General features: G+C 42.0%; 2 protein-coding genes across 3 annotated transcripts in view; one reads left to right on the forward strand and one right to left on the reverse strand.

Moving 5' to 3' along the window:
• Positions 1-25,385, forward strand: pold2 (polymerase (DNA directed), delta 2, regulatory subunit). 2 transcript variants are annotated; one of them, XM_087984471.1, is made up of 11 exons: positions 1-906; positions 1,171-1,292; positions 12,531-12,654; positions 14,344-14,458; positions 14,922-15,120; positions 18,275-18,355; positions 18,527-18,684; positions 18,984-19,111; positions 19,418-19,519; positions 20,699-20,776; positions 21,596-25,385. In XM_087984471.1, the coding sequence occupies exons 1-11, from the start codon at positions 681-683 to the stop codon at positions 21,751-21,753; spliced, it is 1,491 nt and encodes a 496-aa protein (XP_087840597.1). In that variant the 5' UTR covers positions 1-680; the 3' UTR covers positions 21,754-25,385. The 2 variants fall into 2 exon arrangements, with proteins under 2 accessions (XP_087840597.1, XP_043537291.2); XM_043681356.2 differs by lacking the exon at positions 20,699-20,776 and having other exon boundaries at positions 5-906.
• Positions 25,372-27,676, reverse strand: part of LOC122543101 (inactive carboxypeptidase-like protein X2) — an 81,232-nt gene continuing 78,927 nt past the window's right edge. Inside the window, exon 20 of the mRNA XM_043681354.2 lies at positions 25,372-27,482. Coding sequence (XP_043537289.2) covers positions 27,181-27,482 — 302 coding nt within the window. The 3' untranslated portion in view covers positions 25,372-27,180. The remainder of the gene's footprint in view (positions 27,483-27,676) is intronic.

The raw sequence follows: 27,676 nt of genomic DNA on the forward strand, positions 1-27,676 counted from the left end.
AGATTTGTTGGGTCTCGTCTAAATTTTATTAAGTTTGTTTCTTACAGGTAGAAACTGTTATGAAACCAGCTGGTGCGTGTGTGTTCAGGCTTCTGATGCCAGTCAAAAAAGAGAATTCCTGGGAAAGATTTGGGTGGGGAATAACAAAATGAAGCAGCTGGAGAACGGACCACACACACCTGGATCTGGAGGCGCCCGAGGAAAAGGTCTAAATGTCTCAGATGACGCAGATCGGGGGAAAAAACGCCCGAAAACACGGGCGTAAAATTTTTAAACTCCGTCAAATAGCGGGTGACGGAATCGGTCGCAAACAGCACATGGAGGGAGATCCTCAGGGCTGGGGAGAAAAACGAAGATGGAATCCATGAAATCGCCCCTCAACAAAATGGCGGCCTTGAAAAATTCGTCGTTACCCCGCAACAAGATGGCGTCCGCGCCCTTGTTGTTGTGGTCGCCGCGCGCGAGGCGTGACGGTTCGTCACGTGCCAGCGAGCCCGCCGCTTGGCGGGAACCTCCCAACGGAAATCCATCCCGAGCGCGAGCCGGGAAAAGCAAAGCTGCAGCAAGGAGAAGACGAGCAACCCGATAAAATTAACCGTGCCAGGCGGTGTCTGAGAGCTGAGAAAGGGGAGAGGGGTGGGGTGTTTATCCTTCCATCGCAGCCGTTCATCCACGTTGTTATGTTTTCCGAGCGGGCGGCGCAGCAGGAGCCGACTCTGCTGTCGGCCCCGCTCCCGGCCCAGCCGGGCCCGACTTTCCCCCGGGTCACCGCCGGCTCCTACAACAACCGCTCCGGCTGCTTCAGGCTGGGCGAGCGCTCCTTCCAGCGGCAGTACGCGCACATCTACGCCGCCCGGTTGATGCAGATGCGCCCGTTGGTGGAGGAGAGCGCCAGAAAGAAGTGGGGTGAGTATTTCCCCCAGCTCCACACACAGCCGCCAGAGATGGGGGGGGGGGGTGACGGGTCAGGCGCCAACCGGCGGTGGGTGGATGGATGTTGGTTGAGCGAGGAATGGAATGGCATTGTCCTGAACCGCGGTGAAACACTCGGTCTGTGCGGTGCGTTGATTTTATTTCAGGATTGAATCCGCTGCTCTCCCCAGCGGCTCCATCAGGCTGAGTGTTGCTGTTCACTCGGGCGCCGCATGATTCTCCTGTTGTGTTCTGCAGGGGCCGATGTGCCGGTCAAGAAGCTGTGTGAGCTGCAGGTCGGCCAGAAATGTTGTGTGGTTGGCACCCTCTTCAAGCACATGGAGTTGAAACCATCCATCCTGCGGGAAATCAGTGAGGAGGTAGGAGTCCTGCTCTGGGACCCGTCTCAGTATGAGCCTCTTGAGGACGTATCCTTCACCGTCACCCTTGTATTTGGCCGTCGCTCTCAGCCCAGCGAAAGGTCTAGTACTTTTAATCAGCATGTCCCGATTCCTTTGCGCGGTGAAGCATCCACCATTAGAACATAACGAATGAGAATTCGTGCACCGTTACTCCAACTGGGGTGATGCTCAAAGGTATGGACTCGTGCAAACCATTGCCCTGTTCATATTTGCAGAGTATACAGGAGTCTTATGTGTTACTACATTAGATTGGTTTGCAGTGCACTGCCATTCATTTAGATTGCTGATAATGGTTGTGGTCTTGTCTGTGCTTTCTGGTCTGCACAACTTTACTCGAAAGTTGAACAATAAAACACTGACCTGTAAGAAATAAGAATATGACTCAAGTTGTGACTAACATTTACTCAACACCTTGAGCCTGTCTGCCACTGAATGGGACCATGGCAGATCTGACTTGGCTCACGTCTACCTCTCTGCCCTTCCTCCATCTCTTGATTTCCCCACATTGTGAAGAGTCTTACCGATCTAAGCATTAAATAGTGTTAAGGACTCTCCCCCACATCTCTCTGTGGCAAGGAGTTCCAAAGTCACTGAATACTTTGAAAGAAGAAATACTTCTTCACTTCAAACTTAAACCCCTCTGTTTCTCGCCCTTAGCCTGAGAGTCTGCCTTCTGGTCTGAAACTCCCTTCTGAGGAGAAGCATTCTCTCAGAATTCAGAATGTCAAGCTCCTTCAGAATCCTGTATGTTTCAGTGAGATCACATCATTCTTCTCAACTCCAGTAGGCAGAGCTTTTGCTCATAAGATTCTTTCTTCCTTGTTTCTCTTTTCCTTGCCACACGACTTGCGTTCCCACCCCTCTACTGTTCTAGTTTAAATCTTCCCCAACCACAGGAATAAATATTGCCCTTGGACGTCAGTCTTGGTCTGCTCAACTGTAACCTGTCCAGTTTGTACTGGTCCCACCTCTCCCAGAACCAGCCCCAATATTCCAGACATCTGAGACCCCCCTCCCCCGCCAAGTTTTCTGGCCATGTATTCAACTGTTATATCTTTGTTTATACTTTGACTGGCATGTGGGTAACTCCCTTTGAGTTGGAGCCATAGAAATGCATGTCTGTTTCCTTTCCTGTTGATCTATAACAATTGCATTCACACTCTTTTTATATTCCTCCCCTGTGCAGCCACGTCGACTGTGGTGCAATGAATTTACTGGTTTCCCCTGAGAGGCCGTTCTCTCCAAAAGCATCCAAAGCACTATATATGCCAGACGACTGCGACCACTAGGACTTATAACAGCACACAAACCAACAGCCACTCTCATACAACAACTCACCAGAAAGAAGGACCCGATACCCAGCATGAGCAAAACTAATGTAGTGTACAAAATCCCATGCACGGACTGCACAAAACACTATATAGGACAAACAGGAAGACAGCTAACGATCCGCATCCACGAACATCAACTAGCCACGAAACGACACGACCAGCTATCCCTAGTAGCCACACACGCAGACGACAAGCAACATGAATTTGACTGGGACAACACTACCATTATAGGGCAAGCCAAACAAAGAACAGCCAGGGAATTCCTAGAAGCATGGCACTCATCCACAAACTCCATCAACAAACACATCGACCTGGACCGAATATACCGGCCACTATAGCGGACAGCTGAAACTGACAACCAGAAGCGGCAGGGACAGGCCACTATAAATGCCGGAGGAAACACCACAGAAGTGCTTCACAGGAGGCTCCCAAGCACTGAGGATGTCACCTAGACAGGGGACGAAACGTTTGCAACAAAAACTTCCAGCTCGGCGAACAGAACCACAGCAACGAGCACCCGAACTACAAATCTTCTCACAAACTTTGAGTACTATATATGTTTTGCACAGTAAGAGCCACGGGGGTTTCCTGCACTCCCAGCTTTGACAAAGGGTCAGTTAGACTCGAAACATCAGCTCTTTTCTCTCCTTACAGATGCTGCCAGACCTTGTCCTTTTATTTGTCCTGGTAGTCACTCATTCCATTTCTGCCGATGGAGTCTCAGCCTGTGATGTGCCAACTTATATGTACTGCTGTCCATGGGACTCGCAGCTTCATGGCTGCTCCAATGTCCCCAGCTCCCAAATGGTTTACTTCATATTCTTAGATGGTGATTCCTGGTTCTGGACTCCTCCATCAATGGGAACTTCCTGACAGTGTAATAAAGGGGAGTACAAATAAGGTACACCCTCTTCTCTCGATTGGGAAAATTACCTTAAAGAATGGACACCTGATGTGGTGGGAAGGTCTCTACTTGGCAAGTTGGACTGACACAAATATTACAGGAATTGATATTACAGGAACATGCCCATGGCTGGTTTTGAAATTGTAATTGAGAAACATGACACTGTTTGTGCACTTTCCCAGCCTGAGCACCACCTTCTGTCGCTTCCCAATTCTTCAACATGACCTGTCCCTCCATCTTTCTTTGTGTCACCTGCAAACTTAGCAGCCGTGCCCTCAGTTACTTTGTGCTGATTGTAGTCCCAGCACAGATCCCTGCGATACTCCGCTAGTAACTGGCTGCCATCCTGAAAAGATCCCTTTATCCCCACTTTCTGCCTTCTGCCAGTTAACCAAAAGTCTTTGCATGCCAGTACGTTGCCTGTAATATCTGAGCAATTTCTCATGTTGTTCGATAGATGCCAGTGCTGTAACTGTACTGGAACAACTTGGTGAGAGGAACGGTAAGTTCTGGAGCACAAGTCTTCCATTCTGTTGCTGGAATGTTGTCGGGGCCCACAGCCTATCAGGATCCAGCGTCTCCAATTGTTTCTTGATATACTGTGGAGTGTATCGAAAAGGCTGAAGACTGATATCTAAATGCTGGGAACTACTAGAGGAGGCCAAGATGGATCATCCACACAAGGCATTTCTGGCTGAATGTTGCTGTGAAAGCTTCAGTCCTAACTTTTACCTGATGTGCTGGGCTCTTCCATCGTTGAGGATGGGGATATTTGTGGAGCTGTCTCCTCCAGCGAGTTCTTCAATCATCCACCATCTTTCTTGTCTGGATGTGGCAGGACTGCACAGCTGAGATCTGATCTGTTGGTTGTGAGATGCTTAGTTCTGTCTATTACTTGCTGCCTATTCTGTTTGGCATGCAAGTAGTCCTGCACTGTTGCTTTAAGTTGACAAGTCATCTTCAGTAAAACTTGGTGCTGCTTCTGGCATGCCCTCTGCACTCTCCATGGAAACAAAGTTGATCCCCTGAATTGATGGTAATGGTTGAGTGGGGAATATGCTGTGCCATAAACTTACAGGCTGTTTTGGGGTACAATTCTGCTGCTGTTGATGGCCCTCAGCATCTCAAGGATGCCCAGTCTTGAATTGCTAGATTTGTTCTCAGTCTTTCCCATTTGGCACAGTGTGCCAAACAACATGGCGGTTAATCTCAGTGTACAAGCAGAACAAAAACAAAAGACCCTATTCCCATCATATGTAAGACTAACATAGTTTACAAGATTCCATGCAAAGACTGCACTCAGCACGATAGGGGACAGGCAAACAACTTCATCCATGAACACCCAGCTAGCGTCTAAATGCCACGACCAGCTGTCTCTAGTAGCCATACTCAAAGATGACAAGGACCACAAATTCAACTGGGACAATGCAATGATCACAGGGCAAGTTAAACAAAGATCTAAAGCATGGATTCCATCAAGAAACACACAGACTTAGTCCCAGTATACCGGCCACAACCACGAACAGCAGGAACAGAAACAAATAAATTCCAGAAGATATTGGACAGCAGCGCTTCACTGCAAGCTCCAAAGCACTGAAGATGTCACCAAGACAGGGGATGAAATGTCTGCAAGTCATACCCACAACTATAATGTCCAGAGTCCATCTCTTGCTGGTGGTATACGACACATTCAGGGAAGGTGATGGTCATAGCTGGGGCATTATCTGTAAAGTATAATTCTTTGAATGTGACTGTCTCAGCATGATGCTTGACTTGTCTGTGAGACAGCTCCCAATTATGGCAAGAGCCCTCAGATGTTAGTAAGGAGGACTTTGCAGGCTTGACAGGGCTGTTTTGTGCCATTGTCTTTTCTGGTGCTAGGTCAATGCCAAGTAATTTTGTCTAGTTTCATTTCTTTGTGACTTTGGTACAACTGAATGGCTTGCAAGACCATTTCAAAGGGCTGTTGAGAGTCAACTACACCATTGTGGGTCTGGAGTGACATCTCGGCCGGACCAGGTGGTAATGGCAGATTTCCTTTCCTGAAGGACATCCGTGAATCAGATGGGCTTTTATGACACTTGACCGTGGTCATCGACAAGAAACTCAACTGGACTCACTACATAAACACTGGCTACGAGAACAGGTCAGAAGTTATGAATACTGTGATGAGAAACTGAACTCCTAAAAGCCTGTCTGCCAACTCCAAGGCACAGGTCAGAAATATGATGGAATACTTCCCATTCTCCTGGATGAGTGCAGCTCCAACAGTATTTGAGAAGCTTGACACCATTAAGAACAAAGCAGCCTGCTTCGTTGGCATTATATCCACAAGCAATCACTCCTTCCACCACCGATGTTCAGTATTAACAGTCTGTACGATCTACAAGCTGCACATGAGAAATTCGCTCAAGATCCTCACACACCTTCCAAGCCCATGACCACTTTCATCTAGAAGGCCAAGGGCAGCAAATACCTGAGAATGCCACAATCAATAAGTTCCCTTTCGAACCTCTCCCCATTCTAATTGCAAGTATATTGCTGTTCCTTCATTGTTGCTGGGTCAAAATCTTGGAATTCCTACCTTAATGGCATTTCGGGTCAATCTGAAGCAGGCAGTCTGCAGCGCTTCAAGAAGGCGGCACATCATCACCGTCTCAAGGGTAGCTAGGGATAGGCAATGAAGGCCGGCCAGCCAGCAATGCGGCCTTCTCACAAATGAATAAATCTTTTTTTTTAAAAAAGGCACCATGGGCTCTTAGCTTATTTAGCAGTTTCATGTGCATCACCTCCAAGGCCTTCTGGAAATCCAAATAAATGACAGCCACTGGCTCTCCTTTATCTAACTTGCTTGGTGCCTCATAGAATTCCAACAGATGATTACGCTTGACTGTTCTTGACACAGATGTGCTGATAGCCTTATTTTCCAATGCACTTTCAGGTGCTCCTAAATCTCATACTTCAAGGCCTCCAAAATGTTAACGTCGACTGAGGTCAGGCCAACTGACCAATAATTTTGTCTTTTGCATCCCTCCCTTTAAACAAGAGTGTTACATTGGCCATTTTCCAGTCATCTGGGACCCTTCCTGACACCAGTGATCCCTGAAAGATCACCAATAGTGTCTCTACAATCTCCTTCACTCTTTCCTTAAGAACTCTGGAATGTTGGTTGTCTGGTCCAGGTAGTTAATCCACATTTAGATCTTTCAGCTTACCCACTTGCTCTCTCCCATACGCTTCAAATTCCCTGAAACCTGACATGGATATTCAAGAGAAGAACTACTTAGCAATGAGAGAAAAGGAGGGACAGATCACCAGCTCTGTGTTTTGTGTTATGGACCACACCAAAACCCTTTGATATGTATCAAGGAGATAACCTAGGCTCTAACTTGTTCTTATTTAAAGGCAAATGAAATGTTCTATGTTGCAGTAGTAATTCAATAGCCACCTGTGTGGAATCGCAGGAGATGGGTAAGATAGTAAATGATTATTTTGTGTCAGTATTGACTCTGGAGAACACTATGGAAACTACAGGACTTGGAAAAATAGATATGATATTTTGAAAAGTGTCCGTATTCCCGAAGAGGAGGTGCTGGACATGTTAAAATGCAGAAAGGTGGATAAATCCCAGAGGTCTCATGAGGTGTATCCCAAAATGAAGTGGCATGTTAAGGAAGGGATTTCTCGTTAGATCATGTGGAGTCTAGGGGGAAGATAGTCAATTGGAAATGAAACTGGCTGAAAGATGGGAGACATGATGGTGGAGGGGTTTGTTTCGAACTGGAGATCTGTGACCAGCAATATGCCATAAGGATCAGTGCTGGATCCACTTCTTTTTGATATTTATGTTAATGATTTGGACATGAATTTAGGAGGAATCATAGATGTGCAGCATGGAAACAGACCCTTTGGCACAACTCATCCATGCCAACCAGATAGCCGAAATTAATCTAGTCCCATTTGCCAGCACTTGGCCCATGTCCCTGGAAACCCTTCCTATTTATATACCCATCCAGATGCCTTTTAAATGTTGTAATTGTACCAGCCTCCATCACTTCCTCTGGAAGCTCATTCCATGCACGTACCACCCTCTACGTGAAAAAGCTGCCCCTTGGATTCCTTTTAAATCTTTTCTCCCTTGTCCTGCTTCCATCCTCAGTCAAAGCAAAGCACTCAGAGACATGGTATAGTTTGATCTCTTTCATCTTTATTCCGGGCCCTGAGTGTGAGAGAATAATTAATAAAGAGTAAACCATCTGCTGTTACACAGTGATTAACTGACTTGAAATAATGAATGTTTTTCCACCTTGTTAACCCATTACACTTACCTCCAGCACCCCATTGTTACCGAAGTTCTTAGCAGATCTGAATCATGCTCAGCTGAACCTCTTGTTTCACAAAACTCAACTTTTTCCCTGCCTGCTTGTACCCTACACATATTCTCATCCCCTCCTTTTATCATTTCATGATAACCAATGGCCTTACCAGCTTTCATAAGACGCTGACAGCCAATACTTAAGCAAGTTACTGACACACTGCATATAGTGATTGTAACAACAAAAATTACTAGTCCGTTTCAGTAAATAGAATTTTAAGAATCCTCCCATGTGGAAGAATAATTCACCAGTAAAGTTGTTAAATCTACACTCCTTAGTGACCACTCCATCCCCTCCAACTCGAGTGGAAACAAGTCAGTTCTCCCAAATTTCCTTCAGTAAAGTTCAACCTGAAAACAAAATTCAGTCTGTCCTTGTGCATCACTCCACAGAGAAATCCGAATTCTTGAATAATGGTAGTTAAATACTTAACAAAACTGAAGAGACTTTCATCCTTCTGGAGATATTTCAGATGGAGGATATCAGCACATTTGAGTGTGCAGTGCAGCAGCTGCAAACTGCAGGCTAGGTGAATGCAGCATTCTTTGCTACATCTGCTCCAGCTCTGGTGTTGAAATGTAACAAAGCCAACTGGCTGTTGTCATGTTAGTTTGATTAGTGAACCTTCATATCCCTTAAATGATTGAAAGACAAGGTAAAACCCGCATGGTTTAATATCCATAGGAAGGCCACTGACAAAAATTGTACAGACCTCCTCTTCACTGTTGTTAGCTTTTTTTCATGGTCATGACTGGGGAGCTGACTGAATCCGTTGGATCAGGTTGCGGAGGGGTAGACGGTGCTCTGAAGGTGTGCTTTACCTGCAAATGGGGAAATTCTACAGAAGTATCTTTGCACTTCCTCTCTCATTCCCTCCTTATCAAGGTGGTTAACAGTATAAAGACAGTCGCACATTTAACTACACTAAATTGTGTCTGCCTGTTTTAACATTCTTTGAATTCTTGAAGTCTGTTACTCTGTTCACTATTTATAGCATCTATTTTTGTACAATCAATAAACTTCTAAATTCTACTGCCAAAACAATTCAGTCAATTGTAAACAACAATCAGTGCTCCTAAAATCAAACCCTCGGGTGCCTCCATTTAGATTACTCAAAAGTTATTTTCTTTTAACAAATTGATACTTGGCTAATGTGAACGCTGTCAGCATAAGTATTTCAGAAGTCTGGAACAGAAAGAAAACATGAAAACATTTAGCAATTAAAGAGGTGGTTTCAGTTAAGCTTTAAATCTTAAACACTTGTGGGAAACAAATGCTGAATATTTTAAAGTATGTTTTCCAAATGAAATTTCCCAAGTATGAATAGTCGAACTTCCAGTGACAACTTCAGTAGAGATCAGCATCTTTGAATTTGCAATATGAAGGGGGCCAATGAAGTCTTAACAATAATGAACAGAACTGAACCAATTCAGCCTCCAGTTCTGATATTCTCTCAAATCTTAAAACATAAAATTGAAAATGCACTGTTCTTTTTGTGAACACTCTGCATTAAAAACATAGCAGCAAAGATTATAATACAATACTCTCATCTGGTGAAAGCAGGACCACTGACCCAACCGTTCGTTTTTAAACAGGCATTGTAGAATTGCTAACACATCAGGAGCTCAAGGCACTTAATCAGTTTGTTTTAAGGATACAAGTTTGATAGTTTTAAAAAGGACATAATATTGTACACTTAGAATGTAAAAACAAAATCTTCCCCATTACAAAGCCTGTAAAACACATTGAATTAAGATCCAGTATTTTCTGAACCAGTATTTTAACAAACCAAAATATTTAAATATCACATACTCTCAGCATGGCACAATTTGTGCTGAAACTTTCCTTTTTCAGTGCAAGTATTAGTACAACCTTAATTTCAGCATTTTCTTGTTTTATTTTCCTTCTTCTCACTGAAATTATACTGACAAAAAAAAGAGAAGGCCCTCTCAGCAGACCACATGGTAGCACAATCCAAGACAACACCCCCCACCCCACCCCCGCCAGAACAAAGATTCGCAGAGAATCTCAAATTTCACTCCTCGGAGGACTTAAACCTCAAATCAACCCACCCAGTAGATTTGAACCCCAGTACTGCGCAGAGGATTCTAACCTCAACCGAACCCACCCAGGGGACTCAAACCCCAGTATCACTTCGAGGACTTGAACCTCAATCACCACCCCCTCCCCGTGCATCGCAGAGGACACAAACCTCTGCTAGCTAACACACTTGTGAAACTATGTCTCTCAGCTGAACTAATTACCTTTCGAAGATTCTGTCGAATAGAGAGCTATCGAGCGAGGGGGCTGTCTCTCGCACACAAGAATATCGAGAGGGGCCAAGTTTTAAAATCTTACCTTGAAGGCCCATCAGTCTCACGGCACCGATGTTCAAGGTGGTCACTTGTGCTGTCAGTCTGGATCCTGCCAACTACACCAATATTTAGTCACCCCATTGCCCCCCCCCAAAAGTTTGACAACAGTTGTTTTACATCCTTCATTATTTCGAGCCCTGCGGGAAGAGAGAATGATTGCCCAGTTCTCTGGAACAGCACTTTCTAAATAAAGTATATAGTCATTTTACAGGGAGAAGCATCCAGATAAGGCAACATACATATTAATTAGGTGACTATTACAATAAGCGAGTATCAGTCAGAAAAAAATTAGCCATCTGCTGTTTCACAATGAATTGACTTCACATAAATGAATACTTTTCACCTTGTTAAACTAACCTCACATATGGAATGCTACCTCATCTTGTTAAATGGCTGTACATAATGAATGCTTTTTCATTTGTTAACCCATTACCCTTGCCTCCAGCACCCCCATTGTTAACTGCAAGTTCTTATCTGATCTGAGTCATGCTCAGCTGAATCTCTTCTTTCACAAAACTCAGAACTTAACTCTTTCCCTGCCTGCTTGTATCCTATACGCATTCTGACAGGGATATGTCAAGTAAATCTTTTCTAAACAGCTTCCAATGCTGTTCTGTTTACCAAATGAGACCAAAGCGATACATTCTTCATATGTGATCTCATGTTGACATCTGCTGTAAAAATTTGCAACGTACAGTTTACTTCTAGTTGTCTTCCTGATTACTTGCTTTATCTGCTTACCAACGTTTTGCGATTCATGTACCGGGTCACCCACATCTTTGCGTAATACGAAGTTCTGCACGTGCTCGCCATTGAATTTATATATAGCTTTTCTTGTTTGCTTGCTTCACATATCTATATCCTTCTAGTGCTTTCCATCTTAGCTTAACCAGTGTTCTCATAGCTACCTTGGCATTATTGGCAAATCTAATACCATGTATTTAGTCCCTGTTGCCAAGTTATTTATGCACATTGCAAACTGAAATTTGTGGTGTTCTTGTCTGTGACAAGCCATTAGTTAAAGCCTACCAACAGAGAAAGACCATCCGATTTCTGTTTGCCTTGATAAAGGACTGATTTGTTCAAATGTTCAACATCTCTGTTCTTAGCTTGTGTAACTTTGACTTGGTACCTTTCCAAATTGTTTTGAGAAATCCAAGTAAGTTGTGGCTGCAGGTTCCCCTTGAACAACTTTGCTTACTTTCTCAGAGAACTCTTAACAGGTTAGTTGAACAAATTGAACAATCCCATGGTCATGCTACTGATAACATTGTGATGTCATCATGTTTTAACTAAATAAAGAATCTTATGTATGCTGCATGTTTCACTAACTAGCCTATAGCTTCCTGTTTTCTGTCTTTGTCTTTTATTGAACAAAGGTGTTGCATTAGCTATTTTCCAGTTCACTTGGACCTTTCCAAAATCTGTGGAATTGTTGGAAAATTATTAGCCCTGCATTAGCCACTTGTTGAAAAAATGTATGGTATAGGTAATCTGGTCCTGAGGACTTGTCAAATTAGGTCTCATTGTTCTTGTACTTTTTCTCTAGTGACTCATTGTTTTAGGTAGCTCAGTGCCTGTTAATTTTCAAGGATCTGCTGGAACTTTCCTGAAGACACACAAAAGATGCATGTTCATCCCCTCTGCCTTTTCCTTGTTATCTGTTTAGTTCTCCAGACTCTCTCTCTCGAGATGAAACAGTTTTTCACCTTTGTACTTGGAGAAACTTGATCTGTTTTTAATATTACCATATAGTTTTCTCTTATTATCTAAATTGTCCCAATTTATTAGCTACTCTTTGCTGTTTGCTAAAATATGATCTCCTGAGCTACCTTTTTGCAGTTATGTTTGGGCTAACACTTTTCCTATTCATACTTTGCTTTTGTCTCACCATTTAGATTTGACTTCATCAGTTAATCAGGTTTTTCTTTGTTTCTTATTCAAGTTGGACTTTTAAAATGTGATGAGACTCAAATTCTAGTCCGAGGTGCATTGGAGCAAGTGACTTGGCTCACCTGTACTCCATTCTGTGAAGAAAAAATCTTTTTTGATACTGGGAATTGCTTTTAATTGTTTCATGTGTTTTTGAATTTAAACTGATTCAAGCTGAGTTGAATGACTGCACCCCTTTGTCACTTCTGACTTGAATACTCTGTGTACTGAGGGTGATTAATTGTTGTTCCTAATGTCATAAATCTTGTTGCTTTTAGCACAACCTGTTGCCTCAACCAGCACGTACAAAATACACAGATCAATCCGACGAGCTTATTCTAGAAGATGAGCTGCAACGAATCAAATTGGAGGGAAAGATTGATGTTCAGAAATTAGTGACAGGTATGGCTGGAAGCATTGTTGAAACAATTTTGGTCAATTCCCCGAAAGGCCTAGCATTTTAGAGGTGCCAGGATATGTTCTGGACAGGTATTCTGATGTGTACCTTTGGATCAAGAGATTTCTTCTGGCTGCTTTGCTTGTTTGTGCTCAACTGGATTTGATGACAAAACTACTATGTAATTATCTGTGACAGTTGTCCAGTAGCTTTCCAGTGACACATGCAGGTTGTGTTGGTAACTGTATAAATGGAGTTACAAAATTGTAGAAGACAGCTGACCTTGAAACATTATCAGTTGCATTTACCAAGGCAGGGTTAAATGTTTTTAAGTACGTTCCCGTCAAGTGGACCTTGATGCCTGATTCGTGAGGGGAAGAAGACGTATGGGTGATTTGTCTTTGATGAAGTGCAGCGCCTCAAATATGCATCTTTTCGTTGGAAAGGTTCCCCGCATGCTTGTAGTAGAATATCTAGACTAGGTAGTCAATATTGATTTAAAACAACAGTCCTGGTAGATGTGAGGAGGCGTGTGAAGCCATAGCACATAAAGTGGGGATACCTTTTAAATTGAGCTGCTTTCTTTGTTGATTTTGTGGTCTTTTTTTTTCGAAAACCCCTAAATTCTGCCAGTCTAAGGAAGTTGTGTAAAAATGATAAGAATAAAAGAGTCATTATTGGAAATAGTGTCCGAAAGTTCTCTAGAATTTGCAAGATTGAAAAAAGTGTCCATGCATGTTTTTGTTGTACTGAAGTGCTTCCTTGATTTTGGTGTTCGGCATGCTCTCATAAAATTGGTTTTTCTTCAGATACTATTGTTAAACCTCGTATAACAAATTGTTGATTTGAACATTACCTGTTTGTTGCTTCATGTCAAGTATTTCCAGTATTTTCTTGTTGGTTAACACTGTTTTGACCTTGTATTTTTAAGTCTGACATCCATTGTTGTCGGTCTTATTGTCAGCTCAAGGATTGGTTCGTTTGAGTATTTCTTGAGGTGTGACTCATTGAAATTAGCCTTAATGGTTTCTCTAAGAGCTGATACTTGAATCCAACATGTGATAATATGTCCCTTTAAAAGAGAGTTGTAATAACCTGTTTGTCTTGAAGATGGGTGTTTGTCAACCTGGTGCCTTCTCCATGGAAAGAGAGTGAAGAGCTTTGATTTGTTAAAATTAGGCAAAAGAAGTGTCAGTGGTGGAGTCAGGCTCACAAACCTAGGGTTTTAGTTCTGCTTTCAGTTGTTGAAGTTGGGGTTTTGGGACTGTAGCGGCAAGATACAGCTGTTTATCTGCTGCCACAAACAGCTTGAATTCTGTCCTTGCTGGATTCATTCTGCCTGTGTTCCTTCTGGAATGGAGGGAGATAGTAAGTAAGGGTAATTTGATTTGCTGAATTTGCCTTTACCAAGGGTGTGTCTATGGGATGCCGCTCTATTGGAACACTTGAGTAGCAGTTAAATAATACATAATTTTGTTAGGTATTTAGATCCAGTTAAAGTTGTGCCACATTTTTTTAAATATTTGAACTGTGGTTTCAGACTGAAGTGTGTTTTGTTTAAAGCTGCATAGTTTGATCTATCGAATCACATTTGTAACACAGCGCCTTGCACTTGGCTGTAAATAGTCTTTGATATTTTTTGAGAGGGTTTGATCTGGTACATAACAACCTTGTCCTTGTGGTTTGTTTATCAGGTGCAGTTATTGCATTACTTGGTGCTGAACAGGGTGATGGAAAATTTTTGGTAGAAGATATTTGTACCACTGACATTCCACCACAGCGGCAAATGGCAGGTCCAAACACTGATAGGTGAGCAAAACACTTGTACATCATGGATTTTTGAGACATGAATTAATTAGTTTGTAATATTAAGTGAAAGTGAGGACTGCAGATGCTGGAGAGTCAGAGTTGACAACTGTGACCCTGGAAAAGCACAGCTGGTCAGGCAGCATCGAGGAGTGGGAGATTCGACGATTCGGGCATAAGCCCTTCATCAGGAATTGTACATTTCTGCCTGACCTGCGCTCTTTCAGTGCCACATATTTTGACTCATTGGCCACATTAAATGCTGCTTTCGGTATTCTTCCTTCTCACATGACTTCGAGCTTAAAGGTTTTGTTTGACTGACCTTGATAGCTTATCTTCCACTTGGAACATTTCATGGTGAGCAAATTGCATGATGAATTTTATTTGCCATTCTTAGCAACCTTTAAATTATATACAGAATTTAAGCAGTATGAGAATTAATTGTGTGCTATTTTGCTGTTTAAAGGTATGTAATATTAGCCTCTGGTCTTGGCCTGGGTGGAAAGAATGCAGAAAGTCTTCTTGGCATGCAGCTTCTCATTGACATGGTAACAGGTCAGTTGGGAGATGAGGGTGAACAGAGCAGTGCTGCAAAAATCTCTCGTGTGATTTTAGCAGGAAATCTTCTCAGTCGGAACACACAGGATAAAGACTCCTTCATCAAGGTGAGCAGCTGGTGTTTCACCATGTTATTGTGTTCTCCTGTTACTTGTAACAAATGAACGCAAAGCTTTGTTAATCATTTTTCTGAACATGGAAATTTGTACATTAATGCAAAAGTGGCAACTGAAACAGGCAGATGTTACACAAATCTTCTAAAAAGCCAAGTATTAATCTGCTCCTCCCTTGGCAGTTGTCAGTGTGATCTGTTGAGGTCTTGTGCTGCATAAAAGACTCTCTGGCCATAGGAATACCTGTGCCATTATATTCTCAGAATGCTCATCAAAGTGGAGGCTGGAGAACTCTGGAAAATAAATGTTGAAGAGGAAGTTCTGGAGGTATTAGGGAATATAAAGGTGGCTAAATGTACAGGACCTGACCAAATGTATTCCAGAATGCTGTGGGAACTAAGGGAGGAAATTGTGGGGCCCATTGTAGAAGTGAGTGCATCCTGTTTAATTACGGGTGAGATGCTGAATGACTGGAGGGAGGCTAATATTGTGCCCTTGTTTAAGAAGGATTGTAAGGAGAAACCAGGGAACTATTGACCTGTCAATCTGACATTGGCTGTTGCTAAGTTGTTGGAGGTCATTCTAAAACATAGGATTTATAAGCATTTAAAGAGGCAAAAATTGATGAGGGACAGTCAGCATGGTTTTATGCAAGGAAAATCATGTCTCTCAAAATTGATTGAGGCCTTTTGATGATGTCTCCAAGGAGCTTGACAAGGGCAGACAGTAGACATTGTTTACTCGGACTTCAGTAAAGCCTTTGGCAAGGTTCTATGTGGTTGACTATTAGTCAAGTTAGTTTGCGTGCAATTCAGGGTGAGCTTTCCGATTCGATACATGGGTGGCTTAATGGCAGGAAGTGGTGGTTGAAGGCTGCTTCTTGGACTGTAGTCCTGTCACCACCCTGTTGCACAGGAATTGGTTCTGGGTCCACTTGTGTTTGGCATATACATGAATGATTTGGATGAGAATTCAGAAAGCATGGTTACAATGTTTGCAGATGACACCAAGATTAGTGGTACAATGGCCAGTGAAGAAGATTTTGTAAAATTACAAAAGGGTCTTTGGTCAGTGGACTGAAAAATGGCACACAGAGTTCAATTTGGACAAAGGCAAGGTATGGCATTTTGGCACAGACCTGCAAAGGACCTCTGCTATTCTTCACCTGTGAAGGATCCACACAGTCAAAAAACAGTTATCCTCTAGCTTATCAGACAAAAAGGAACGTGAGAGCACCAAATTCTCAAGTACTTACCTCCAAACTCGGGATTCCTCCACCACTCCAGATCTTTCCCCCAGCCTCTGGAACCAGTTGGACACCGTTATCCATGCGGCTACTACATCCACCTTTGCTAATGATGACTTCACTTTCACACCTGCCGCTCGACTGACTGCGGCCACTGCTGACCATACTGCCTCCACAAATGCTACCAGAACCTCTGCGAAAGCTGCCCTCAATGTCACTTCAGTCCCTGTGGTTGCCACAGCTGTTGGCACTTCTCTCCCTCCCCCCCCCCCCCCCCTCCCCCCCACTGATGTCACTCACCAGAGACAATTATGCTGTCCCTGCACACTTTGCCAAAAGCACTGCTTCCGCTTACACTGCCGTAGACGCAACTTCTGAAGCCAGGTGCCAACTCATAGACACCTCCTATCTCCCCTTTAACCACGACCCCACTTGCTATTACCAAACCATAATAAACTCCCCACCTCCATTCAGGATACCACCCATGCCTTCCACCTCCTCCATGAGTTTCGTTTCCCTGGCACCCAACGTCTCATCTTCACTACAGACATCCAGTCCCTCTATGTGACCATCCGGCATGGCAAAGACCTCCAAGCCTTCGGTTTCTTTCTCTGCTGCCGACCCAACAACCAGTACACTTCCACCGACCCACTCATTCAAATGGTCGAACTGGTCCTTACCCTCAACTTCTCCTTCAAATCCTTCCACTTCCTTCAGAATAAAGGGGTCGGCTTCGGCATCTACAAGGGCCCCCGCTATGCCTGCCTGTTCGTAGGACATGTAGAACAGTCCATCTTCCACAGCTAGACACGCACCAACCCTGCCTTTTTCTCCAACGGATCATTTCACATGCGGCAAAGATGTTCCTGCACATCCACCAACATCATCTACTGTGTCCATTGCTCTCAATGTGGTCTCCTTGACATCAGGGAGACAGGACGCTAACTCAGTGTTTCACGGAAAGCCTCTGGGATACGTGCACCAAACAGCCCCACTGCCATATTGCCAGCCTCTTCAACTCCTGCTCCTGCTCCACCAAGAACATGCAAGTCCTGGGACGCCTCCACTGTCAACTTCAAGTTACCTGACAACTGGAGGGCGGACATCTCATTTTTCTCCTTGGGACCCTTTAATCACACAGCATCAACATCGATTTCACTCGTTTCCAAATCTGCCCCGGCAATCCCACATCAAACCCTCCAACTTGGCAATGCCCTCTTGCCCTGTACTACCTGTCTATTTTCCTTCCACTGAACCGCTCCACCCTCCCCACCAACCTATCACTATTATCCCATACCTGCATCTACCTATTGCTTTCTCGGCTACCTTCCCCCTAGCATATGCAGTTCTCATTGCAACTGAAGAGGTTGAGAGGTGAGCTTGGAGAAGTTTATAAAATCAGGATAGCTAGAGGGAGAGTTAATGGTAGGTGTCTTTTCCCTCGGCTTGTGGATTTCAAGACTAGGCAGACTTTTAAGGTGAGAGGACAGAGATTTTAAAAAGATACAAGGGCAAGTTTTCTCGGTTGCTTTTGGTGTGGAATGTACCTCATGAAGCAGTGGTGGATGTGGGCGTAGTTAGAACATTTGAAAGACCCTCAGATAAAGGCTTGAATAGCAAAGGTTTGGAGGGTTTTGAACCAGGAACAGGCACGTGGCACGAGATTAGCTTGGGATTACGTTCTGCATGGACTGGTTGGACCAAAGGGTCTGTTTCTGAGTTATCTGACTCCACAGAGGGGAAAAAAAAAGTCTTTGTTTGCCTCAAATGGTCTGATTCTTCCAATTATTGTTGGGGGCAGTAATCTTTGGCGATCTAGCTTCTGAGACATAATGCAGTTTTGGTTGATATCAGATAGTGGTTGTGTGTCATTATAACTTTGTCATCGAATATGTGTTCCAGGCCAAGTATCTAACAAAGAAGACTCAGGCAGCCAGCGTGGAAGCCATTAAAATGCTCGATGAGATCCTGGTGCAGCTAAGTGTGCGTATTTAATTCTGTTCATAGCTTTCTGCTGCTGGTACTGTGTGCGCTGAACATATCTGTTGGGAAATAGTTGGTTTAAACTGCATGTTTAGCTGAATAAATTGTTGTTGCCCAGCTGTGTGCACGTTCATTCAAGTATGCACTATCTTTTTTCTTTGTTTACTGCAGGCCTCGGTTCCTGTAGATTGTATGCCTGGGGAATTTGATCCAACAAATTACACCTTGCCACAGCAGCCACTCCACCACTGTATGTTTCCGCAGGCTATGACTTATCCCACAATGCAGCTTGTCACCAACCCTTATCAAGCAGACATTGATGGAGTAAGGTACGAATGCAGGAAGATTCGAAGTGCAACAATAGAGATGGCTGAAATTGAAATTATTCTGATAAACATGGCTGTAACTGTTCCCTTCATGTGAAGCATGAAGTTGCAGTTCGCGATCACCTTCTGAAGGACACCTTCAGATGGCACTAACTGCTGTCTCAGCCACTGATGCCCATTTCCCATGAATGAATATTTGAAGTAACTCAAAATTGAATTCAAGAAGCAACAAAAAAAACATGTCTGTTGATGTTTTTATAAATCCAAAAGTGAAAGGCTATGCTTCATGTCCTTCTGCTCAGGTTCCTGGGAACATCTGGACAGAATGTGAAGGACATTTTCTGCTACAGTTCGATGGAGGATCATCTTGAGATCTTGGAGTGGACTTTACGGATTGGCCACATGAGTCCCACTTCGCCGGACACCCTTGGTAAGTACTTCAAGAACAAAGTTCATTTTGGAAAACTGTACTTGTCAGGAGTGTCTGTCATCTTTTAAGTAATATATGTTAATTTTTTTGTTTTGTGAAGAATATTCCTTGCTTAGAGCTATGTTCAAATGCAGTTTTTAAAATGAGACAGTATTTATGATTTACTTGGGACTATGGTTGATCAGATCCGCACTTGTCCGGAATATAATTTTCTAAATGTGTATTTAAATTATTTGTCATTTAGTATTCTGTTGAAGTGGTAGTTTTGGAGTAATTAACATGTTTATCTTTTTTTTAATCTCTTAGGATGTTACCCATTCTACATGAATGATCCATTCATTTTTGAGGAGTGTCCACATGTTTACTTCTGTGGCAATGCTCCATCATTCCAATCAAAAATTCTAAAAGGTGAGGACCGAATTTGTTGGAAGGCATATGTCGAGAGAAAACTTTGTGCATGATTTCTGTTTGGGCAGGATGATTAAAGAGTGTTGCAGTTAAAAATCAGTATGGGAGATTGGGAGGATTGTTGAAATTCCAATGGTTTTAAACAGTTGGAACTTTGTGTTCATACTCGAATGCTGGAGGAGATAAATACTGTGGAGATTTTTCAGGGCACAATATTTGGACTCCCGAGATGCTTTAAAATAAATTCACATGTACAGGATATGCTATCTTTAACAACTTTCAATGAATTTTGATTCAGGAGATATGATTCTGGAAGTCAAATTTTTGACCTTTCAATATTTTCACTCTGAGAATTTGTCTTGTGATGAGCAATAATTGTATCTAACCAGATCATTTAAGTTGTTAGACACTTCAGGGGGCTGCCACAAATGGATCTCTCAAATTTCGTTTTGTATTTGCCACAGTTTCAAAGCTAACAGCAATATATTTAGGACATACTTGATTGTAAAGTGAACCATTTCGGCCTACAATTCATGAGGCAATGATTTGTGGCTTCACCAAAGTAGAATGCACATACTCTAATGGATGCAATGTGTTGGGTTTTCAAAAAAATAAGTATTTTCTGTTTGCATGTTGCTCACTTGTTAGCATAGGTGTTGAAATGGACGACCTCCAGTTTTGAGATAGTTTCTGGCATAAGTGTACATGTAAGAGGGATAAACAGGTTAATACTAAGGGAATTCCACTTCTGAAACATGAGTGAAGGAAGGTTGATTCTGCAATTTTGAGCATTTATTTTTTATAAGTGATCCGATCACTGGAGCCTGTGTTATGTTGCCAGTTTTCCAAGTAGCCCTTTGTTTTCCCATGAACTATTTTCTTCTGTATGGCTTTCACATTTCTGATTTTATTTATTCTTTAATATCCTATTGCTTTCACTTCGACCACGTTATTATTCTCTCTCAAAGACTTGGCAGCTATTAGATATACTCTTGTATGTAATTATTTTGATCAGATTGCTTACAGTGTGGAAACAGGCCCTTTGGCCCAACAAGTCCACACCGACCCTCCGAAGAGCAACCCACTCAGACCCATTCCCCTACATTTACCCCTTCACCTAACACTACGGGTAATTTAGCATGGCCAGTTCACCTAACCTGCACATCTTTGTGACTGTAGGACGAAACCGGAACACCTGGAGGAAACCTACACAGACACGGGGAGAATGTGCAAACTCCACACAGACAGTTGCCCAAGGTGGGAATTGAACCCGGGTCTCTGGCGCTGTGAGGCTAACCACTGTGCTGCTGCTTTTGTGTTGCTTTTCATATTTTTGATTTTTTTTTCTCACATCTACAGTATTGTGCTGTAGATGAATACATTGTGGTTTCTTTCAAACAGCAGTTACACAGTGTATGAATGAAATAATTCAGTAGCCAGCGCTACACAAGTTCTTGAGATTTTTACATGGAAAATGTTCACTCTTCAAGAAAACTTGTGGAATGATCTGCAGAAGCCTCTTGGCAAAGCGGTAGTAGTGTCATCGTTACTTCATGAGACAAGTGAACTAGAACCCCATTCTAATGTGCTGGGGACATGGGTTTGATTCACCCCGTGATCAGTGGTGAAATTTGAAGTCTGGAATGAAAAGTTTGTTTGTTTATGTCCTTTAGCTGGTATGTCGTACATGTCATTGTGTGCACAGCAACGTGGTTGCCTCTTCATTAGGATATGATTTTGAGTGTTTGCTCAGACGAGCAAGTGATTCCTGCATTTCAAACAAGAATTTTAAGAGGGGGTTTATGTGAACAATGTATACCCAGTTTGATGCTTCAAAATCACCATTCTTCTTGAGCTGTTATAGGAAGAGCATCTCATTTTTCATAACTGGAAAAGGCATCAATTGTTTGAATGCAGCCCTTGTTCCTCTAACTTGGACCTGTTTGGTGTGGGTAGAGGAAACATTAAGAAATAGCAAAAAGAAGCAGCTGGCCCTTTTCCCGCTTTGTTTAGTTTTTGCATAGTTTATTTTGTCAGAATTGTGGAGTAATTAAGGAAAATACTCTCTGTTCCCAGGTGTAGAAGGACAACGGGTACTCTTGGTTGCTGTCCCAGAATTTTCTACAACACAAAAAGCTTGTCTGGTGAACCTACGGACTCTTGAGTGTCAACCAATCAGCTTCTCTGCTTTCAGTGCTGGGGATGATGATGTCGAGATGGATGTCAGTCACTGAGCGTGAAGACATGTTTGTTTAAAAAAGGTTTCATGTGACTTTTCATCCTCTGACACTAGCAAGCAAGATGCAGATTGCCCACTCTGCACAGGAGGGGAAGTCAATTGTGGAAGTCAGTTGCACCTCCTTTGTAACACTCCTGTCGTTGGTGTTCAGAGGGACTAATGTTGAAGAACCATGCTGCGTGGTAACTTGTTTCTACATCTTTTCATTCTGCAAAGGCAACACTGAAAGATTTTAAATCATCATGTTTTCAGCTTTAGTTTTGAAAGTGAACTCAGTCCCTTAACCTTGCCTCAATTGCATGTTTTTCAAATCAAAACAGTATCATGTTAATCATGAGTGAGACACTTTACAGCATGTCTAATTAGTGACAACATGCTGAAATTCTTAGACTTAAACCTCTGGGGATATAATGCATGAGGCATTTTTAAGTTGGTAACTTGCACTTGGTGCTTTGTTTTTAATTGGTCCCTGGGGTTTCTGAGTCTTGACATATTCAATTGTTTTGATGGAACTGATTGGACCTAACCCCTTTGCTCGCTCGTACCACCGAAAGTTAAAATGCTCCTGACAGGATAAACTTGAATAAGAGACAATGTCTTTTAGTTGTGTGCTGTGTTGGGTATTTCTTAAAACAGTTTATGCCATAAAAAATGTTGGAATCCTATAAGTTGATCCATTATATGTTTAACTGGATGTACAAAATAAAAGGCACTTCCATAGCGCCTAATATCTTCTTGGGGAAATTCAAATTACTTTTCTGTCATCCTGTACAGTGTACTATTTCAAGAACTCAACTTCTCTGATTTTCGTAGGGCAGTTTTAATCTGTCACTGTGTCTGGTGTAGCTGCTATCACACAGCAAGTATGATATCTTGTTTGTATTTTATTCTAGATTATGATTTGGCTTTGTAAACAAACCTGTGTGTTGACTTTCCAAAAATTAAATGAACAATAGTGTGACACACTTGGGCAGGAATAATAGAAGTATTACCTGAAGAGCAAACATCTGCAGAATTCCAAGGCTGCCAATAGATGGTAATATTAATTGCTTGCTACATGTATTTATGGAAATACAGTAAAATGTGTATGTTGATGCTGTTTTAAGCCAGTGCTGTTTTAGTTTCATAAATTATGAAAAATAAATCAGATATTCTTCGGACAAATTTCATTTTCTGTTCCATACAGAGCTTCTTGATTTGCTAAATAACGTGCTGCCACACCAGTCCCTTCCGCTGCAAATGCAAGGATGAAAAGAGCTGAAGCAGCCCCTGTCACCACTAACTAGACCCAGAAGGTCACATCTGTCAAAAGCTGGCAGAGGCCACTACACTGAAGAAGCAGCATGCTGAGGCACCCCCGCTGCTGACTGGCCCCAAAACATTATCTCTGTCAAAGCCAAATTGTTGCTGCTGATAGTCCTATTGCCACCATAGCTAACCCAACTCGAAGGCTGGTGCCCATCTCAACTTCCAAGAACTGATTGACTGTTCAAACTAACTCCTGAGGACTGAGAGGTCATTTCCTCTTTTGCCATTGCAGACACTGTTAAAACATCAGAAGAATAGAATGGAACCCAGTTCATCGCTGTAACAGTTGTTCAAGCCGCAATTGCCATGGCTGTGGAAATGGACTGGATCTGCCACTGAACAACTCCCCACAATTTCATTCCTCCATCGCAGCCACAGAAAAGAAGAGTTTGATTCCCAAGTTAAATCAAGAAAAATAAAATATAAAGAAGGAAGGATGCATTCGATCACGTGAGGAGCAGATAGGTGACTCAGTGAACATCGCCTACCGAGCCACCTCCACCATCTCAGTGCTCTGGAGCCTGAATCTCTCAAGTTTGTAAAGCAGATAGAACAGGTTATCGAAAAGATTTAAAGTCACGCCAGGCTTTGTTACAAGCAGAATTGAACGTTCACGTACGAATGTTATCTTACGTTTATACAGGAAGTTTGTGAGACCACATCTTGAATGCCGTGTGCAGTTTGGTCTCCTTATTTCGGTAAAAATATAAATGCATTCGAGGTGGTCCATTGGAGGTTTATGTAAAAGGTAAATTAAGTGAATGAATTGTCTTCAAAGAACGAATTGCACACACTGAGCTTGTTTCCACTGGAATTTAGAAGAGGCCAGGGTGCCTTGATTGAAGTGTATAAGACCCTGAATATGTTCAAGTGGAAAGGAGAAAGGACCAAGTGGGTATTTAAGAATTAGGGGTTGCCATTTGCAGACATGGAGAAATCCTTTTTGAGGAGAACGGGTAAACTTTGGAACACTGTCCGAAAAGGTGCTGGAGACACTGCCATTCAATATCCATTCGACATTATTTCACACACAATTTGGTAGATTCTTGTTCGCAAGGCAGTCAAAGATCGTGGTGTGTTTGGGAATATGAAATTAAAAATACTGGGATCAGTCATCTTATTGAATCACGAAGCTGATTCAGGGTTGAATAGTCCCTCGTCCAAATGGAGATGCAAGATTCTGATCTTTGAACAGAAATGGAACTCTTGTACATTTTGGAACTTGAAGTGATTAGAGATGACCTTGCTGCTGGAAGTTGGTTAATTAATACTCAAGTCGACTGTGTGAATTGATTTCCAATACACGGCAAGGCTTGCCCTGATTGAACATGATAAAAATGGCTGCAGAAGTTTTAAGGATTCTGAGGAGAGGAGAAGGTAAACACATTTGCAACTTGACGGTATCAAGCTTCCAGATTGTTAAGAATTTGAACCTTTTCGGAAAAGTTCTTTGCTAAACACTTGGAGTTTGAATACGTATTGTTGTCCAACCTTAGGCAATCGCAGAGACAAGGAACTTCTCGACTGTCTCCAGGTTTTGCAATTTAAATAAAGGAAAGCTGACAAGGCCAATTATCCATAAGCTAATTGTGAAAGGCCATCATCCTCTTTAAGTTGCCATCAATATGAAATAATAACCATCTCATTACACCTGGTTTTCTGACACTGATCCTATTTTATTCTATGAGGAAACCTAGTGTAATTTGCAGAAAACACTGATGAGACTTAAGTAACAACTGATTTAATGATTTGTGAAAGAAACACTCTGAGACTGACTCTGAAAGCTCCAGGTTCAGCTGCAAAGAAATTGGTTTCCGAATAGAGCAGCCAGAAGTATATATTAAATGGTGTGCTGAATGGTCTTGAAATTAATCCTGCAGTCTGCGATCTGGATCTGACCCCATCAATCTGAAGTTAATTGAGCTGTAGTTTGAGTGGGAACAAGTTTCTCCTTCACTGGATTGTCAAAGACAAGTAAATAAGAACTGTTCCTTTGGTTTTACTAGTTTGAGAAGTCCATTATTTTACTTGGCTTTAGTGTGATTTGTGACACAACGTGAGATCTATTGGGTGTCTGTATGATTCAGTAATGCTTTCTGTTTAAATCCAAGACAATCTGCAGATGGTGAAATTTTAGATTTATTTTCTAATCAACGTAGTCATTTTTGGCTATTGTGCTGATGGCCAGTGTATCTTGGATGAAAAGTGGTAAGGTTGTGCCTAACACTGTTCTGCTCTTTGTTTGAACACTTCTGTTTGAGAAATGTTTGAGGAGGACAGTCATCACCGTTCAACTACAATTAAAATGAGTTAATTGTTTGCTGTTGTTTATTCTGCAAAAATAGGTTGAGAAACTTTAAGACATAAAGGAACTCTTCATTGAAAGGGCAGAACAATCCTTTAGAATATTGCTTTTCCAATATTTTTAAAATAAATGTTCTCTATAACATTAGCACAACAAAACAAATCTAATTGCAATATTAAATAGAGCTGTCTCAAACAAAATCTTTCCACCAAAAATCCCAAAGTGAAGTTGAACACCACTCTTAAACTTTCATGTTGACTGGTTCAGCGTCAAATCAATCAACACAACTCTAAACATTTGCTTTTTAAAAACCAGGAGTAAAAGTTTGTTGTTGAAGATGCATTGTTGAAATTTGCAAGTCACTGAACAGGCCAGATTGCAAGTAGTGTACATTTAGATGAAAACTTACATGCATTTTTTTTAATCAAATGTAGAACTTGATTCTGGAGTTTTCTGTGTTTCACCTTAGTACAGTCACAGCTGCTGTGATATCCTGAAGATAATTTCTGCATTTGTCATAGTAGTAGAATCTAAAATTTTATTAAATAGATTGTTCTGTTTATTGAAACAACGATTGATCACGTTTCTTTGCAAAGATCATGAATGATTTGGTGATGTAGAGTTTCATATCAGAGGGATGATAATGCGTGGTTAGAATAAGCACCTTGGAAGCTGTTTACCAGAGAAGACTGAAATGTCTACACGTGTGTTTGCTGCTGTGGGAGTGCCAGTTCTATTTTGTTCATCTGCTCAATGTTTTAGAAGCAAGTGTGTTATGATTCAATATCCACATAACAAGCATTTTGTTAACGATATCCCAGTCTGCTGAGTACAACAAAGGGGCAAGACTATTCAGCAGTGATCTGTGGGTTGCTCTTGAAATGAGTATCCATTTTAGAGATATGTGAATGAAAGCTTTCTCGTTATTTAACTCTGACTTAACTCGTCTCCAAAGCCAATTTGTTATTTCATGTGTTGATAATTCAACTCTATTTTTTAAATCGAACCATGTGACTCTAGCTTGAATCTGAAGCAATAACCCTTGTTGTGCCTGAGGTCCATGGGTTTTAAGTTTTGGCTTCCCATGTGAAGTCGGTGCTTTGAAACTTTGTGGAGCCTTGTATGGTTTCAGTTCGGTCATGAAGTTTGTAAGGGTTGGGCATGGGGTTTTTAAGATTTGTCTTCAATAGAACTGTTGCATCAAGTAAATTGATTTCAAATACTGTATCAGGTTAGTTTTGTTTCAGGAACAATTATATATTCTTGTGGAGTAATCTTTCTGGGACACAAACTTGAAATACATGATTATGAGCAAGGGAAGCTAATGGAGGCTGTGGTTCTAATGTCCCTCTCCTGAGCAGTTGTTTGTATGGGTGTGTTTTGGTTCTAATGTTGGGAGCCATTGGATTGCACCGAAAATGTGGTCTGTCGACCCAGATAACACTCTCTATCTGTTTGGAGCGATGTTGGACTATAGCTGTGAACGTACTCTTTAAATACATCCCTCCAAGCAAGCCAGAAAACATTACATCAGTATCATTACATCGTTGGTTCTGGGCTAATAGTTTGTAGTTCAGATTAAGTTCGCATTAATTTGTTAGGATCTTCATCAGATGAAATCTGTTTGCACTAAAACTTAGGTTTTAGGTATGATACAAACTCTAATGAAACTTAATGGACAGTAATTCATAATCTTGTTCTCACTGTTATGGTGACTGATTTCTACAAGCAGGTGTTTATGCATCACAGAGCCTCTGTCTTATAACACAAAGACTGTTTATCCACATGATGTGCAAGGGAATAGATGCTCTATTTTGAAGTCTGCGTCTGGTTTTGGTGTTGTTTCCGGTGTCCAGCACGCACCCGAATCTTCCGGATCTTCTTTACTCTTCTTCCCCGGGTCAACAGCACATTGATGGGCTTGCGTCCAAATTCTTCCATGATTTGCTGAATCCTGTGCCAGTTGGATTTGCGTAAATTAAAGTTGCACTCGGTGGCCTCATTCTCGTATCCCACATGACATACTCGAGTACTAGGTGCATAACCCTCTGCTTTCACAGTGATGCGATAGTCACCAGGGTTCAATATTCGCCAGTAGTCCCCATCAGTTGCTAGAAGAAATAAAAAGATGAAATCATACAAATACCTGCAAATGTTTATCACACCTGGTTATTTGTTTTTATGCAAGTACTAACCAAGTTTAATGAACCGTTACCAGTTTATGAATGTGAAATGTGCAACACAGTAAGTTAAGTTCTGACTTATATGTAAAATTTTGTTCTGATGAGTTGCCTTGATCCTATGA

The sequence above is a fragment of the Chiloscyllium plagiosum genome, unplaced genomic scaffold (assembly GCF_037043375.1).
Source record: "Chiloscyllium plagiosum isolate Xiang-an unplaced genomic scaffold, Cpla_swu_hap1 HiC_scaffold_48, whole genome shotgun sequence".
Classification (NCBI taxonomy): domain Eukaryota; kingdom Metazoa; phylum Chordata; class Chondrichthyes; order Orectolobiformes; family Hemiscylliidae; genus Chiloscyllium; species Chiloscyllium plagiosum.

Excerpts from the sequence above, each read along its gene's own strand:
- pold2 (XM_087984471.1), top strand. The coding sequence starts at position 681 with ATGTTTTCCGAGCGGGCGGCGCAGCAGGAGCCGACTCTGCTGTCGGCC. Across the intron at positions 1,293-12,530 it reads TGCGGGAAATCAGTGAGGAG|CACAACCTGTTGCCTCAACC; the intron begins GTAGGAGTCCTG and ends TGTTGCTTTTAG. Across the intron at positions 18,685-18,983 it reads GCAGACATTGATGGAGTAAG|GTTCCTGGGAACATCTGGAC; the intron begins GTACGAATGCAG and ends CCTTCTGCTCAG.